The sequence below is a fragment of the Nicotiana sylvestris genome, chromosome 6, assembly GCF_000393655.2.
Source record: "Nicotiana sylvestris chromosome 6, ASM39365v2, whole genome shotgun sequence".
NCBI classification, from domain to species: Eukaryota; Viridiplantae; Streptophyta; class Magnoliopsida; order Solanales; family Solanaceae; genus Nicotiana; species Nicotiana sylvestris.
The window spans coordinates 110,146,628-110,165,058 of NC_091062.1; the positions used below are offsets into that span (position 1 = coordinate 110,146,628).

At 39.7% G+C, this 18,431-nt stretch overlaps 1 protein-coding gene across 1 annotated transcript; it reads right to left on the reverse strand.

Annotated features, from left to right (window-relative positions):
- Positions 1-869: 869 nt before the first annotated feature.
- Positions 870-1,627, reverse strand: LOC138871086 (uncharacterized). The gene is made up of 2 exons (XM_070148939.1): positions 1,572-1,627; positions 870-1,215 (listed from the first exon to the last, which is right to left on the reverse strand). The coding sequence occupies exons 1-2, from the start codon at positions 1,625-1,627 to the stop codon at positions 870-872; spliced, it is 402 nt and encodes a 133-aa protein (XP_070005040.1).
- Positions 1,628-18,431: the final 16,804 nt, after the last annotated feature.

Sequence of the window (18,431 nt, forward strand, 5' to 3'; positions counted from 1 at the left end):
TGTTCTTATATCAGTTCTCACCCAACATGAACTTCCAGGATTGGTGGACTTAATCATGTTAGTATAGTCCAGCAACCTAGAAAATTCAAGGTTCCAGTCACCCACAAACTGACTAATCACCTTCATCTTGGCTCTATATACAAGTGATCTTACTACATACAAACCCCATTTAACCCTTATAACCTCTTACAACTCATGCACTGTGATGTTGGAGTTGAGATGATTTTATCTTGGAGCTTTCTTGCAATGTACTTGGTTGTACAAAGTTTGTTCTTGTTCTTTGTTGGGCATTTATGGACAGGTATACAAGTCTTCATAGTAAAGTTCCCTGAATCCTTATCCTTACTAGCAAATATTAGCCACTTACACTTTTCATGCTTACACTTAGCTCTTACTCTATCTTTCTCATTAGGTCTAAGCTTTACAGACACTTTATATTGAATAGCATAGTCAGCAAAAGCTTTCCTAAAATCTTTTGAATTATCAAAGATCATGCCCAAATCAAAGAGAGGAATTTTAGCATCAAAGTCATACCTGATCTTTTGACTTCTTCTTCTAGGAGGAAGATCAACACCAGGTTCAGCAAGTGGATCTAACTCTTCATCACTGTCTACTCCCAACATCTAAGTCGTCCAAATACTCTTCATCCCCACCTAGCTTTCCAACATATTTATCCCTATATCTTCAAACCCTTTATTAATTCCAGCCTTACCAAGAATTACCTCTTCTATAAAAACATGTTTTTTCCTCTGTTTTCTCTTACTTTGTGATCCAACATCATTCACATTTTTCTTCAGCTTGTTTCTCTTTACATCCCTGGCATCATTCCTCACAAATCTCAACTCATCATCTATCTCACTATCATCTTTTTATGGAATATCTTTAAGGTCATCTTCACCAATATCTTCAAGGTCATCTTCAAGATTTGTATCTGTTTCATGGTTGTCATGCTCTGCAGCTGCACCCTCTTCAACATTTATATCTTCATCTGAAAATGTAGCCCTAGTTTGTTCTACATTTACAGCACTGCCCTCAGCATTATTTACTTCTATATCCTCAGCCACACTTACTCCAATACCCTCATCAATAGTTATATTAATACCCTCATTAACATTTACTCCAATACCCTTATCAATAGTTACATTAATACCCTCATCAACAGTTACATTAATACCCTCATCAACATTTACTCCAATACCTTCACCAACATGTACACTAACCCATGGACCACCCCTAACTTATGTATTAGTTGTAGCTTGGCCACTATCACCAACCTGTGAGGAAGGTAAATATCCCACAGGTACATCCTTCTCCACAACCTCTAAATTATCTATTACATGACTCACATAGACCTCAAAGAGATCCCCATACTTTAGGTCTTTAATCAAATTTAGTAGTTGATAGTTATTTTCAATTTGAGAGAACTTTTGAGTTTTAGGATATTGAACAAATAACCCAACAACTGAGTTGTAGCGCATTTTAGGGGTTTCTTTTGTGTAGGACACAAGCTCGGGCAATGAGAAATGGTCTTTGTCCACCACATGCCCTATTTTTTACCCTCCCCCACATACTTTCCATCAATAAAATGACCCCCATGATGAAAACCAACACCAATATATCCGTCCATATAACTCGGTACTAAAAATGACAAAATAAAATCGGTCAATATTTCCTGACATTTTCAATTTTCCAGAAGAAAAAAAACCCTAATCTAATAGCGCCATAACAAACATATAGCCATAAAATACAAAAATGCATGATCTAAGCATACCTTTATGCAATAATCGAAGCCATTTTACAGCTGACTCCCCTTTTCACAAAAACTCCACAGTCAAAACCCTAGGACGACCTTCCTTTAGGTGATAAATCTGGAACCAAGCTACAATTCGAACAAACCACAACTAATCCTACTTAGTAAGTGAAAGAAATGTTTAATTTTGCAACAAAAATGCAATTGAACCAAGCTTAATCAAAGAGATGAAGATGGGTGGAATTCGGTGAGAGAGATAGAGAGAGTGTAGACAGAAGAAACGATAAAATTAACCTTTATGTTTTATGTTTTAAATTAGATGCCTTTTAATTCTTATTTCTTATTATTTGTCCATGTGTCAGCTTTTAATTCATTCTTATAATAGACACCGGAGTTATAACACACGCGAGGGGGGGCTGGTAAGGTCGGGTGTTTATTGAGTTCAGTTTTTAGTCACGTGATATGTTTAAGTGAAAAAGGTCTCAGTTGAGGTGTTCAAATGACTGTTATGGACAAATTAAAGGGGCGCTTTATGTATTTTGCCATCTAATTTCATTGTAGCAGGTGGTTGTCAAATTGTACCTTGCAGCTTTATCTAGAAGCAATTGTATTAGGTACTCTGAGTATTCAAGTTAGAGTTAACTTGAAGTTGTCGCAACAGTTAGAGGTCGGTTGCCATAACGGGATTAGAGGTAATCGTTAGGTTTTCAAAGAGTTTTTGTAAATGCTATTTTGGCTCAGTGATTTAGTGAAGTATTGGAGAAAATCCTACTGAGTAGTAGGTCGTGGTTTTTTCACCTTTTGAGCTAGGTGGTTTTCACATAAAATACTTGTGTTCTTTACTTTTCGCATTTATTATTTCCGCAATAGTCGTTTAAGGAACACATAGAAGAACCAGGTCTTTCTATAATGTGTGCACGCAAAAATTGGACACCACACAAATCACCCCCCTCTTGTGTGACATTAAAGTACAAAACAATAATTGGTATCAGAGCAGGTTATTCTTGAAGAGGCTTACACCTTAGGAGAAGATCAACATTAGTGCACCACCTGGAAATTAGGAAGGTCAATCCACTGGTAGGCCACCACTCTTTAATGTCCAGTACTACTCATGGTGGAAAACAGGTTGAGAGATCACCTTATAGGAGAGGACTATGAGCTATGGGATATTGTCACCAATGGTCCATTGGCTACCTTGAAGAAGAAGAATGCTGAAGGAGTAAATGTGCCAAAGACAAGAGTTGATTGCACTATTAAGGACTTGAGGAAGCGGGAGAAGAATGATAAAGCCAAAAAATGTCTTGTTTGTGGACTTGGTCCAGATGAGTACAACAGAATCTAAGGTTGTACCACTACTAAGCAAATATGGGACACACTGCAAGTGGCTCATGAAGGAACACCTTAGGTGAAGAGATCAAGAGGAACTCTACTGTACTCTCAATATAAGAGTTTTGCTATGAAGGAAGGAGAAACCATTTAAGAGATGTACACAAGGTTCACTACACTGACAAATGAGCTGAAATCTCTTGGAAGGATTATTCGTCAAGAAGAAAGGGTCGAAAAGATATTGACTAGAGTCTTGCCTACCACATGGGAGAGAAAAATCACTATCATCCAGGAATCAAAGAATATTTCCACTCTCCCACTAGATGAAGTGATTCGAAATCTTACTGCCTATGAACTTAGGAAACAGACCTTGAAGATGGATGTACCTAAGAAGGAAAGAAGTTTGGATCTCAAAATTACTGAAGGTTCTGATCTGGAAGATGATGAAATGGCCATGATCACCAAAGATTTCAAGAAGAACCTAAGGAGAGGAAAGGGTTCTGCAAGAAGTAGTAGCTACAAAAAATCAAAAGCTACTGAGAAACAAACTAATGATGGCCGCTACAAGTGTGGAAAGACTGATCACAACATCAACAACTGTCCTCTGTGGAAAATTAAGTGGAAGAAAGAAAGAGCTGAACGAAGGAACATGAAGAAAGAACAGGTTAAACCCAAGAAAAGCAACAGAAAAAGATCAACAAAGGCTATGACCGCTGCTTTGGGAGTTAGCTCAGATGAAAGCTCAGATAATGATGATGATGATGATGATGAACGAGCACTTATGGCTATTGGAGAATCTGATGAATAAGCAGAAGTAAGTGCTTCTCATCTCAAAGACAAGATTAATTTTTTGTCTAAGGAAAGGTTATCTGAGTTGCACCTAGAGCTAATTGATGAATCTGAGGATGTAATAATTAAAAGGAACAGTTGTAAAATAGTGTATAGTTTTAAAATCTAAGTGCAAAAATCTAGAATATAGGGCTAGTGAAATTGACAGTAAAAATGTTGTGTTGAAGAGGTTCATGAACTTGACACTATTGTCCTAGAGCTTAGATCTGAAAATCTAAAATTGAAATTAGGAACAGGTAAAAAGACAGCTGATCACACACAACTCAGTTTAGAAGAAAATATCGGAAAAATAAAAGATGAGTTGTACAAAAGATGAGCAGATAAAAATTCTAATGGAGGATCTGAGCAAAGTCAACCATGAGCTAGACACAACCTGTAAATGGAACAGGTCCTTCGATGCACTTTCACGGCTACAAGAATACCATAATAGCAACAAAAGAGAACTTGGCTTTAGGAACCCTGTACCTAAGTGGGATCCCAAAAGCAAGTACCTCACACTTTCTGAGAACAAAATTTGCACACACTATAGTAAAACTGGTCACTATAAAAGTGAATGTACTACAAAAGAAAAGGCAAGTCAAAAGAACAAAGAATTTGTTCAAGGGAAAATAGGCTGCCAAGTTGGGCTAAAAAGAATTTGATTCATCCTTTTGCCTATAGAAAGGGAACCAAACTAGTTTGGATTCCTAAGACTAACCCCTGATTTCCTTTTGCAGGTCCAAGTGAAGGGGAGCAGCCAAATATGGTACATAGATAGCGGCTGCTCAATGCATATGACAGGAAGTAAAAACCAGTTCCTTTCACGTGAGGACCTTAAAGGAGGTAATGTCTCCTTTTGAAATGGGAAGAAAGGTGAGATCATTGGGGTTGGAAAGGTAGGAAGATTGACTCTCACTCTATTGAGAATGTCTACCTGATTGATGGACTGAAGTACAGCCTAATAAGTGTATCACAATTGTGTGATAGAGGTAACATGGTTGCATTCACCTCTACAAAATGCTTTGTGATTAATCTTATCATTGACAAGATATTGTTGCAGGGAAAAAGAGTGAACAACATATATATTGCGGAGCTGTCCACACTCTCAGATAATGAACTCACTTGCTTAAGTATGTTGGATAATGATCCCCTCCTTTGGCACAAAAGACTTGGACATGCTAGTCTAAGTCAACTCAACAAACTAGTTTCCAAGGACTTGGTGATAGGATTGCATAACATTAAGTTCAAGGACGATAAAGTTTGTGAGGCTTATCCAAGGGGAAGCAGGTAAGATCCTCTTTCAAAAGAAAGAAAATGGTAAGTACCACTAGAACGATGGAACTGGTCCATATGGATCTTTGTGGACCAATGAGAACCTTGAGCAGAGGTGGTAAGAGATATGTTATGGTACTTGTTGATGATTACTCAAGGTTTACTTGGACATTGTTTCTAACATCTAAAGATGAAGCATTTGACATGTTCACTTCTTTTGTGAGAAAAACTCAAAAACAACTAGGTAATCAACTTACATCAATTAGGCTTGATCATAGTACTAAATTTGAAAATGCTAAATTTGCTGAATTTTGTGATGAGCATGGCATAGATCATATTTTTTCTACTCCTAGGACTCCACAATAAAATGGAGTAGTTGAAAGTAATAATAAGACATTGGAAGAAATGGCTAGGACTATGCTTCTTTCTAGTAAATTACCCCATAGTTTCTAGGTAGAAGTTGTGAACACTGCATGTAACATCATAAATAGGTGCATGACTAGACTTCTTATTAAGAAGACTCCCTACGAGTTACTTAAAGGGAGAAAGCCAAATATATCACATCTTAGGGCATTTGGATAAAAGTGCTTTGTACACAACAATTGTAAAGACTCCCTAGGTAAGTTTGATCCCAGAAGTGATGAGGAAGTATTCTTGAGATCTATAACAAAAGAACTATGTGTGTTTGTGTACATGTGTTTTTTGATGAAACTAACATTCTTTCTCAGAGGTAGGAACATAAAGATGAAGTAATTGGGCTGGTAAGAAATTCAAATGAAACCACAGCCTAGACAAAAGCTGCACTAGAGGAAGGAACACGTGATGGAACAGTTCTTCTACCTAGGGCAACCTGACATGGGGAACTGAACAAAGAAGAACTGATCCTCAAACCTTGAGGGATTCTGTCCATGAACCTGTTCCTCAGCAACAAAATATTGAAGGAACGTCTAGGGGAAACCAGCTAGTTGTGAAACATTACAAGTACCAAAGTTCTCATCCTATTGAGAATATTATTACTGATCCAACCTTTGGAATCAAAACCAGATCTTCTTTGAAGAATCTTTGTGCTTTTGATGCTTTTCTATCTCTTATTGAACCTAAAAATGTTGCTGAGGATTTGTAGGATGCAGACTGGGTGAATGCAATGCAAGATGAACTCAACCAATTTGAGGGAAGTCAAATTCGGCATCTGGCTCCAAGATCGAAGGATAGATCAACAATATGCACAAAATGGGTCTTCAGAAACAAACTTTATGAAGATGGAACAGTTACAACTAACAAGACAAGATTGGTGGTTCAAGGATATAATTAAGAGGAGGGCATAGACTATAATGAAACCTTTGCTCTTATTGCAAGATTGAAAGCAATTAGACTCCTCATAGCCTTTGCTGCTTACATGGAATTCACTCTCCATTAGATGGATGTCGAGAGTGCCTTCCTCGATGGCTATCTAAAGGAAGAAGTGTTTTTTAAGCAATCTCCGGGCTTTGAAAGTAAGGAATGTCCTGATTATGTGTACAAGCTTGACAAGGCACTTTATGGGCTCAATCAGGCTCCAAGAGCATGGTATGAAAGATTATCAAAGTTCCTGCTTGAGCATGGATACAAGAGAGGCTTACAGATTAAACAAAAATCAAATGGCACTGTGATCCATCAGCAGAAGTATGTAAAAGACTTGCTTAAAAGGTTTAAAATGGAAGATTCCAAAGAAATTGACACTCTTATTGTAACAGCCACAAAATTGGATGTAGATGAACCTGATTCATCTATTGATCAGAAGTTGTATAGAGCAATAATTGGCTCTTTGTTATATCTCACTGCTAGCATGTCACGACCCAAATTCCACTAAGGATCATGATGGTGCCGGACACCTCTGTCAGGCAAGCCAACTACAATTTACTAGCAATCGCTCATTTTAAATTATTTTGAAATCATTTCCTTTAAACAAATAAATAATAAACTCCACTGGATAAAAGAGGGTGTCTTTACAAGATTTAACTACTGAAAAAATCATGTGATCATCCCAGAACCCGGTGTCACAAGTACATGAGCAATTTCTAGTGAATGATATAAAATACAGTAACTGTCCGGAATACAAGTGGACAGCAATAAAAATACAGTACAATACTCTGAAGGAGACTCTGCTAACTACGAACGTCTCGATAAATGCATCTCACTTGAGTCTCCGTATTAACCATGTCGCTATGCCACTAAGCCACTAGCCACATATGAACCTGTGCAACAAAAATACATAGCAAGTGTAGTATGAGTACGAAAACAACGTGTACCCAATGAGTATCCCATCTAATCTCGAAGAAGTAGAGACGAGAGATTGACTTTGACACTTACTAGTGGTCCAACGATAATATAGTAAAAATATGAGGAGATCATAAAATTTTATTAAAACAACAATTATAATTCATAAAGCCAGATAGCAGGTAAACAACTTCCCAAATAATAATGAATTTCCAAAGAATTTACCTTTCATTATCTTTGTCAGTTTATCTCTGGCCAGGAAAGGCAAATAAGAACATTTATAGATCCCAAGCAACAATACAAGCATGTGCATATCATGCCGAGGTCGTACGGCCCGATCCAACATAAATGTAAAATGTGCACTGCCGAGGGTCGAATGGCGCGAACCATAGATGCATCTATTACCCCTCTCGTGAATCATCCATGCGACGCGGTGAACATAAAATAAACAAACACCCTGCTCGCGAATCATACATGCGACGTAGGTACACATAGAATCACATATTCAAACAGTTAATCAAGACTTCAATAGGGAATGACTATCCATGGAAAATCCAATTCTCTTTTGACAATTCAAGAAAATGAAGCTCAATCTTTTAGAAATTCACTTACTAATCCGATGTGATTTAAGCAATTCAAACTGTCGATAGGATTACAAATATTTCCAAGTACAGCATGCTTTTGGGACCTAGACTACCCGGACAATAGCATAATAGTAGCTATGCACGGACTCTCGTCACCTCGTGCGTATGTAGCCCCCACAAATAGGAGCACATAACCAATTAACTCACCTATGGGGACAATTCCCTCTTACAAGGTTAGAAAGGAAACTCACCTCGCTCCGAAGCCTATATTCCGATTCAAGGACGCGCTCAAACCTCCAATTTGGAGTCGAACGATCCAAAACTATCAAATAGGGTAAGAACTAGTCAATACATGCTCAAAAGTTCATATTCTAATTATTAAACCAATTTCCCAACCCTAAATGCAAGGTTCCTAAAATTCATCCCCGGGCCCACATGCCCGGATTCCGAAATTTTCCGAAGGAAGTTGTTCTCTATAACCTAAGGACCAATAATATATGATTTTTAATCTATTTCATAATCAATTTTGTGGTAAAATCTAAGTTTTATTAAAACCTTAGGTCTAGATCTAACCCCTTGATTTCTCCAAATCTTTAGGTGATAATCTACCCAAAACTCCAGTGTTAAATGTAGAAATAAGGGGACAAACTAACCTCACGATGCTATGTAAAAATCCCTTCTCAAAAGCTCCAAAATCGCTCAATACCCGAGTGCCAAATGATCAAAAATGGATGGGACTTTACTTAAATGAAGTTGAGTGCTTCAGCAGTTTCCGCATCTGCGGTCAGGGGACCGCATCTGCGAAGGGAGGTCGCATATATGGAATTGGCTAAAAGGGCTAGGACCGCTTCTGCGGTTTGGCCTGGCAAGCTCTGGGCCGCATCTACGAGGCTACGACCGCTTCTGCGGTCTCGCTCCTGCGGTAGACCAACTGCAGGTGCAGTTATGACAGAAGCAGGATCTTTAGCACTTCTTCAAATTCCATTTTCGTTCCGTTAACCACCCGGAATCCACCCGAGGCCCCCGGACCCCAACCAATCATACCAACCAGTCCCAAAACATATTACGGACTTGCTCGAGGCCTCAAATCATATCAAACCACGCTAAAACCACGAATCGACCTCCAATCCAAGCTTTATGAACTTTAGAATTTCAAACTTCTACTTTCGATGTTTAAATCTATCAAATCACGTCCGATTGACGTCAAATTTTGCACACAAGTCATATTCGACATTACAGACCTACTCCAATTTTCGGAATCAGATTCCGACCCCGATATCAAAAAGTCCACTTCCGGTCAAACTTCTCAAAAACCTTTAAATTTCTATCTTTAGCCAAATGACTCCAAAATGACCCACGGACCTCCAAATTCACTTCCGATCGCGCTCCCAACACTAGAATCACCATACGGAGCTACTCCCAGACTTGGAATCCCAAACGGACATCGATAACACTGAAATGCACTTTAACCCAAACTTATGAAATTTCTTCCAAAATGCTAACTTCCACAATAGGCGCCAAAATGCTCCTGGGTCATCCGAAACCCGATCTAGGCATACGCCCAAGTTCGAAACCATCATACGAACCTACTGGAACCCTCGAATCCTGATTCCGAGGTCGTTTACTAAAAATTCCGATCTTAGCTAATTCTTTCAACTTAAAGCTTCCGAAATGAGACTTCTCTTTCTAAATCAATTTTGAACTTCCCGAAGTTCAATTCCGACCACGCGTGCAAGTCATAATACCTAAGATGAAGTTGTTCATGGCCCCAAACTACTGAACGGCATGCTAGAGCTCAAAACGATCGGTCGGGTCGTTACATTCTCTCCCACTTAAACATACGTTCGTCCTCGAACGTGCTGAGAACTACACTGAAGTAGTCTGAAATAACTATTTAACACCTCATGCACCTTCCCGTGCTACCACAACTCAGTTGAGCACATTAGCTCGATCAATTCTAAAGATATTCCCTTTTATTCTAGAAAATAAGCCTTAGAGACCAATTCCAATATCCGGAATTCTATGCCAGGCCTGTTTCCAACATACACTCACCATACCAATAACTACACGCAACACCAAGACATGACTGCATACCTTAATCAGATTCGCACCTTGCACCACTTTACTCACAGGACCACAATAACATTCTCTAATCAAATTAGTCGAAATTCCATGAATCTGATTGCTCCCAATGCACCTCATGATATATATATAAGTCTTGCTCTAACTCTAACAATACTACCACAATGGAAGAGATGTGTAGAACTTCATAACCGACTGCCGAATCAACAATTCATTGGGTCTATATTCCTAACAGGAACCATCATCTCATCCTGAACCAAATGGTCTTTGCTCCTTAATATACTTCATATAATCAGATTGCAATGATCCTAATCCAATGATCTCGTCTCACCCAGCACAAACTGCTCAGGTAATAAGCCACCTTGGACATGATCAAAAGTCTCATATGATGCCACCATATGCCAATAGGCTACCAACTCGAACATGATACATAAAGGAAACGAACTTTGAAAAGGAAATCCAATTACCCCGCTCGCGAATCATACATGCGACGCGGTCAACATAATTGAACAGACACCCCACTCGCAAATCATACATGCGACGCGGGCACATAGCTAATATGAGATTTCCTCAGAAAAATAGGAAACAAAACACATAAAAACAGATACGGGGAACTATACTCAACATCACACTATTGCGACGCGCAACCCGATCCAAACAAAATACCCATGGCAGCGTGCCACCTGATCCACACATAAAATTCACATAAGGAAAAACACACCGAGCTAGATTGCTCATCACATCAAAATATCGAATGTCAGTCACCAGCACGTCAAGTGCATAACACCATCCCTGGGGAGACATATAGCGCTATAAACTACAAACTCAAGCACAACTGAGGTGCAATATACGGTCTGAATCTCAAGAGCCATTCTGCTCATATAACATCATCTCTACGCAGAACCTCAACACATAAGAAATTCACCAAGCCGTCTCACAACTCACAAGGTGCAATACATCATTACATGAAATAGCTGACGACGAAATAACACATTGTCTACTTTTCCATAAGGAGCACATTGCTAAAATGAACACATCTGGCCTGATATAGAGCCCACATTCATATTTAGATCCATCCACAGACCTTAAGCTGATTTTGATCGCACTGAACTAAGCTAATAACCTTTCAAAGGTCCATAATAACTTCCCTTCTCTCATAACACACAGGAACAACCATCATAACCTGAGTAATCCTCCACAGTCCCCAACCCAATAGACCAAGTGCCCTCCAGGCATCAATTCTGAATTTAATGTCATCACCACAATCCTCATACTTGGTTTAACTTTTCAATCAATCAAGTGACTCCACGCCACACTTATACAACCTTCCCGTGGGACACGCTCCCACAACCTTCCATAACCAATAACAGGTCCGTACATCCAAACCACCGGCCGCACTAATGCTGAAAAGCGATCAAGAATCCTTAACCAGGATGCAAGGCCTCTTTCACAAAACACCGATCTCAGGTGACGTTGAAGACAATACCAACTTATCTTAAACATCGAAACTCTTTTCCTGCTCATCCGAGTTCGTGACATCCTTGTCAACACCGAACTACAACCTTGATCCTCACTTCAAATCACATACCACTCACTGCACCCAACATGCCAATATACGATAGAATACGTTTTTCATCATAAGTTCGGAACCACTAATAGATTAACATTCATCATATAAAAACTTTTCACTTAACTCACTTTAGGAGAACCATAGCAACACACAAGTTAATTCTCATAACCGTGGAATATGCAAATCTCTAAGTAGTGGTCTAAGCCACCATAGCCCTTCCGGGATCCGCCTACAGATAACAGGCCATAACAGTAAAATACTTCTGAATAACATCAATTACGGTGGCCGACCAGCCTCACACGCACCGTTACAAATCACTTGCACAACTTGGTCCCGCTGCAGGAACTAATCACTACCACCAATATGCCAATTCAACTATGGCTAATCAATCTATCTTCTTCCAATTTATCTTTGGTTGCCTTAGAAATAATAATAACTCCATTCAACACCTAACACACCCCATCTGCACTCATCTCGAGTGACCTTGAATCACGAGACCACGCTGTCTCCAATCCCACGAACCATTTCATACCTCCCTTGTGCGCACATTCGCATCCTCAACCAGTATGCCCATTTTGATAATCCCTCTACAAATCTGAAGTCTTTTCTCATTTTCCTCCCAAATGCTACACTGTGAGTCAAAACATCATAGAACATTCTGGGCCTCTTCTCATAATCTGCTACAAAGCTTGATTCTTAATCGTACTTGTAGGCTCGAAATCATTAGGCACCACACTTTAACTTTTGAATTCACTAGGACCGCTGTTGAGAGCCACCCGCTCTGACTGGGCCCCGAATATAATCAACTCCATGATTCTTCTAGCACAAGCACACCCTCTTGGCAAAGCACCCGGCAGAATCACTTCCCTTGAAACCCGCACTTATACAAGGTATAAATCCTGAATCCTTCCCCAAGTCTGAGCATGAGCCAATAAGGCCAATCATAGCACACCCTTAACAATTCCTTTGCTCAAATTATCACTTATGCTCTTTTCCCATAGATGAAATAACTTACCAATATGTCGACAACCCAAAACCTCACAAGAAGATAACCATACAACCCAATCGTAGGCAGTGGGACTCTCCCACTTAGCTTGAAGCCACTATTACACAACTTTGAAATTCACCAGGATTCCTTATCTCTTATTGACATAACCTTGCGCATTCAACCGTCAAAATTCTCAGAATCTTTATGTAAAACCCTATTTTTTATACTCGAAATCATCAACCATATTCGCACGACCGATCTCCTCGCTGTATAACCAATAAAATTCTTCGCATAAGTTTCACCAACCATGCGACCGCCAATCTGCTCACAAGAGATAACCCACCTGTGGAATTTATGTGTCGACGTCTTCCAATGCTACTGCACGGGGTACAATTACTACGACACCAATAACCCATCCTGAGTCCGAGCTTACTCTCTGGCTGCACAAGTCCATTCACCCCTCGTGGACATCAATTAAATGTGCGGCAACATCCTTCCAATTCAAGGTTACATTGTATCCTTCCTCATTTCAAGTAGCTCATTTCCGTTATATCAAATCTCCTGCCGCATAATAGCCCATACTTCAAATTAGATCTGTAGACCCCAACCATCAATCATTAAAATTCCCAAGTCGTTCTGAACTCTCCTTAAGGTGCGTAGTCATCCTAACAAAAAGCCTATATGCAACTCCGCCACTCTCCCACTTTGGCGGAACTCACCCCCTCTAATCGACCACTCGACCTTTGCTTCTTATACCTGGAGTCCTAGAAATTTTAACCATCATCTGACACTCCCCACATGTCCTTCCTCATCCTTTGCTGCTCAGTTGTTGCCTTAATAAAATCTATCTTCGTAGCACTTGAACCCACAAATCGCTACTAACTTTAAACCTTTCCAGAGATCATCTTTCTCGAGCCGTCGACATTAGAAACACCGATTCAAACCTGAACCACCGCACCTCGCGATATCCAACCGTCGTTTCTCCAATATTATTTCACAACATTTTACCCCAAAGGCAAATTGCAGAAGACCATAACACCGACGAACTTAACACATACAGTCGAGGACGACGACACTACATTGTAGATGAAATTTCCACCACGATCGAAAATACCAAATCTGGAAATTCATAGGCCAATTGCTTTTCCTCCGCCTGAAAATATCAGGTCTCTGAATCGTGCATTGAGTAGACTTCCTTTCAAATTATTCACCGCCCCAACACATAGGAAAGTATCCTACAATCAAGTCAGTACTGTGCGATAACCAATCATGAGCAATCATAGCGATCTGTGCATAGTCTCAAAGCTCTCAGGAATACTGATACTAAGCTGAAATGACAAGACATCCTCCCGCAAAGCAACGACAATAGCCCAATCAACAATACCGGGAGAAACATCCCGCACCACATCTATAGTGCCATTACAATCCTTCAATTCTCGATTTATAACCAGCGGTTCGCATCACGTAAGATTGAGTAGGAAGGAAACAAGGGCATAAGCCTCAAGGGATCAAATCGCACGATGAGGAATCAAGAAGGGAAGTACTCCTAACAACCCTGTAGCCTCCTGAAGATAAGTATAGACGTCTCCGTACCGATCTGCGAGACTCTACTAGACTTGCTCACGACTCATGAGACCTAAGGGAACCTAGTGCTCTGATACCATGTTGTTACGACCCAAATTCCACTAAGGGTCATGATGGCGCCGAACACCTCTGTCAGGCAAGCCAACTACAATTTACTAGCAATCCCTCATTATAAATTATTTAGAAATCATTTCCTTTAAAAAAATAAATAATAAATAATAAACTTCACTAGATAAAAGAGGGTGTCTTTACAAAATTTAACTACTGAAAAACCCCGTGATCATCCCAGAACCCGGTGTCACAAGTACATGAGCAATTTCTAGGGAATGAAATAAAATACAGTAACTGTCCGAAATACAAGTGGACAGAAATGAAAATACAGTACAATACTCTAAAGGAGACTCTGCTGGCTACGGACGACTCGATAAATGCAACTCACCTAAGTCTCCGTATTAACCATGCCGCTATTCCACTAAGCCACTAGCCACATATGAACCTGTGCAAAAAAAATGCACAGCAAGTGTAGTATGAGTATGAAAACAACGTGTACCCAATGAGTATCCCGTCTAATCTCGAAGAAGTAGAGACGAGAGGTCGACTTCGACACTTACTAGTGGTCCAATGATAATATAGTAAAAATGTGAGAAGATCATGAAATTTTATTAAAACAACAATTATAATTCATAAAGCCAGATAGCAGGTAAACAACTTGCCAAATAATAATGAATTTCCAAAGAATTTACTTTTCATTATCTTTATCGATTTATCTCCGGCCAAGAAAGGCAAATGAGAACATTTATAAATCCCAAGCAACAATACAAGCATGTGCATATCATGTCGAGGTAGTACGGCCCGATCCAACATAAATGTAAAATGTGCATTGTCGAGGGTCGAACGGCATGAACCACAGATGTATCTATTACCCCGCTCGCGAATCATCCATGCGACGCGGTAACATAAAATAAACAAACACCTTGCTCACGAATCATACATGTGACGCAGCTACACATAGAATCACATATTCAAACAGTTAATCAAGACTTCATTAGGGAACGACTATCCAAGGAAAATCCAATTCTCTTTTTACAATTCAAGAAAATGAAGCTCAATCTTTTAGAAATTCACTTACTAATCCGATGTGATTTAATAAATTCAAACCGTCGATAGGATTACAAATATTTCCAAGTATAGCATGCTTTTGGGTCCTAGACTACCCGGACAATAGCATAATAGTAGCCACGCACGGACTCTCGTCACCTCGTGCGCACGTAGCCCCCACAAATAGGAGCACATAACCAATTAACTCACCTATGGGGATAATTCCCTCTTACAAGGTTAGAAATGAGACTCACCTCGCTCCGAAACCTATATTCCGATTCAAGGACGCGCTCAAACCTTCGATTTGGAGCCGAACGATCCAAAATTATTCAAATAGGGTAAGAACTAGTCAATACATGCTCAAAAGTTCATATTCTAATTATTAAACCAATTTCCCAACCCTAAATGCAAGGTTCCTAAAATTCATCCCCGGGCCCACATGCCCGGATTCCAAAATTTTCCGAAGGAAGTTGTTCTCTATAACCTAAGGACCAATAATATATGATTTCTAATCTATTTCATAACCAATTTCGTGATAAAATCTAAGTTTTATTAAAACCCTAGGTCTAGCTCTAACCCCTTGATTTCTCCAAATCTTTAGGTGTTAATCTACCCAAAACTGGAGTGTTAAACTTAGAAATAAGGGGGGTGAACTTACCTCACAATGCTATGTGGAAATCCCTTCTCAAGAGCTCCAAAATTGCTCAATACCCGAGTGCCAAATGGTCAAAAATGGTTGGGGCTCGACTTAAATGAAGCTGACTGCTTCAGCAGTTTTCGCATCTGCGGTCAGGGGACCGCATCTGCGGTTCTGCATCTGCGAAGGGAGGCCACATTTGTGGAATTGGCTAAAAGGGCTGGGACTGCTTCTACGGTCTTGAAGTCGCATCTTCGAAGTCGCTTCTGCGGCTAAGGAGCCGCTTCTGTGGTTTGGCCTGGCAAGCTCTAGGCTAAATCTGCAAGGCTACGACGGTTTCTGCGGTCTCGCACCTGTGGTCGACCAACCGCAGATGCGGTTATGACAGAAGCAGATGCTTCAGCACTTCTCCAAATTCCATTTTCGTTCTGTTAACCACCCGGAATCCACCCGAGGGCCCCGGGACCCCAACCAGTCCCAAAACACATTACGGACTTGCTCGAGGCCTCAAATCATATCAAACCATGCTAAAACCACGAATCGACCTCCAATCCAAGCTTTATGAACTTTAGAATTTCAAACTTCTACTTTCGATGTTTAAACATATCAAATCACGTCCGATTGACTTCAAATTTTGCACACAAGTCATATTCGACATTACGGACCTACTCCAACTTTCGAAATCAGATTCCGACCGCGATATCAAAAAGTCCACTTCCGGTCAAACTTCTCAAAAACCTTCAAATTTCTATCTTTAGCCAAATGACTCCAAATTGACCCACGGACCTCCGAATTCACTTCAGATCGTGCTCCCAATACCAGAATCACCATACGGAGCTACTCCCATTGGAATCCCAAATGGACATCGATAACACCGAAATGCACTTCAACCCAAACTTATGAAATTTCTTCCAAAATGCTAACTTCCACAATAGGGACCAAAATGCTCCCGGGTCATCCGAAACCTGATCCGGGCATACGCCCAAGTTTGAAATCATCATACGAACCTACTTGAACCCTCGAATACCGATTCCGAGGTCGTTTACTAAAAATTTCGATCTTAGCTAATTCTTTCAACTTAAAGCTTCCGAAATGAGAATTATCTTTTTAAATCAATTCCGAACTTCCCGAAGTTCAATTCCGACCACGTATGCAAGTCATAATACCTGAAATGAAGTTGTTCATGGCCCCAAACTGCTGAACAACATGCTTGAGCTCAAAATGACCTGTCGGGTCATTATATAGCAGACCTGACAATGTCTTCAGTGTAGGCATTTGTGCTAGATTCCCGGCAAATCCAAAGGAGTCTCACTTGACTGCTGCCAAGAGGATATTGAGATACTTAAAAGGCACCACTAACCTTTGTCTATGGTATCCAAAAGGTAGTAATTTCAACCTAGTGGGATATGCTGATGCTGATTAAGCAGGTTTTCTTATGGATAGAAAGAGCACCTCAGGTATGGAACACTTTCTTGGCTCATGTCTTGTGTCTTGGTCCACCAAAAAGAAAAATTATGTGGCCTTATCTACTGCTGAAGCTGAGTATGTTGTTGCTGCCTCATGTTGTGCTCAATTATTGTGGATCAAACATGAATTAATGGATTTTGGAATTGATGTAGGTTGTATCCCCATCTTCTATGATAACAATAATGCAATTAGTATGACCAAGAAGCCGGTTTATCATAAAAGAACTAAGCACATAGATGTTAGGCATCATTTTTTTAGGGACAACTATGAGAAGGGTTTGATCACTATGGAATTTTGTGCTACTGACAAGCAAATAGTTGACATCTTCACAAACGCTCTAAGTAGAGATCACTTTGAAAGGAACAGATTAGAATTAGGGATGATTAAGATCACCTAAAAGGAACCTGTTTTATCTCAATAATTGGTTAGATAATTGTAAACTTTTATACATAATTAGATTAGATTTTGCTCAGTCGCATACTTTCATTAGTATACTCTTGTGTCATATGCTAAAATGACTCATTAATCTCTAACGATATTATCTCTATTTTCTTGGAAAATTCCGACTTATACAAGAGATTTCTCAGTGAAGAACCAGGTTCATCAAGATTACTTGGTACGTATTCTCCACTCTGCATATTTTCGAATAATTATATTAGGATCATGATTAAGAGGAGAGTCCCATTTAATCCCAAATCCTTTCGAACTTATCTGTTATGAAACGAACCAGTTTTGTTCCGAAAGAGTCCAAAACCGCATTAAGTGCCTAGATTCCAAGGACACTCTTCAACGTCTTTTCAAACCGAATTTCATTTTGATTAGACTTCTGAGAAAAGTTGTCGTTACCCAATTAAACACCCCCTTCTTAAATTTATTAGGCCTTAGTGTTTCTTCAACTCTAATTTTCAAGCCATCAAAATTCTCTCTATCTTCTCTCATCTTCCAAACACACTCAAACTCATTTTTTTCATATCCTAGCACAGAAATGG

Bases quoted from the DNA above. Each gene is read 5' to 3' on its own strand.
- LOC138871086 (XM_070148939.1), bottom strand. From the start codon at position 1,627: ATGGACGGATATATTGGTGTTGGTTTTCATCATGGGGGTCATTTTATT. The intron at 1,216-1,571 runs GTATGTGGGGGA...TCCATGGGTTAG, and splicing joins GGTCATTTTATTGATGGAAA to TGTACATGTTGGTGAAGGTA.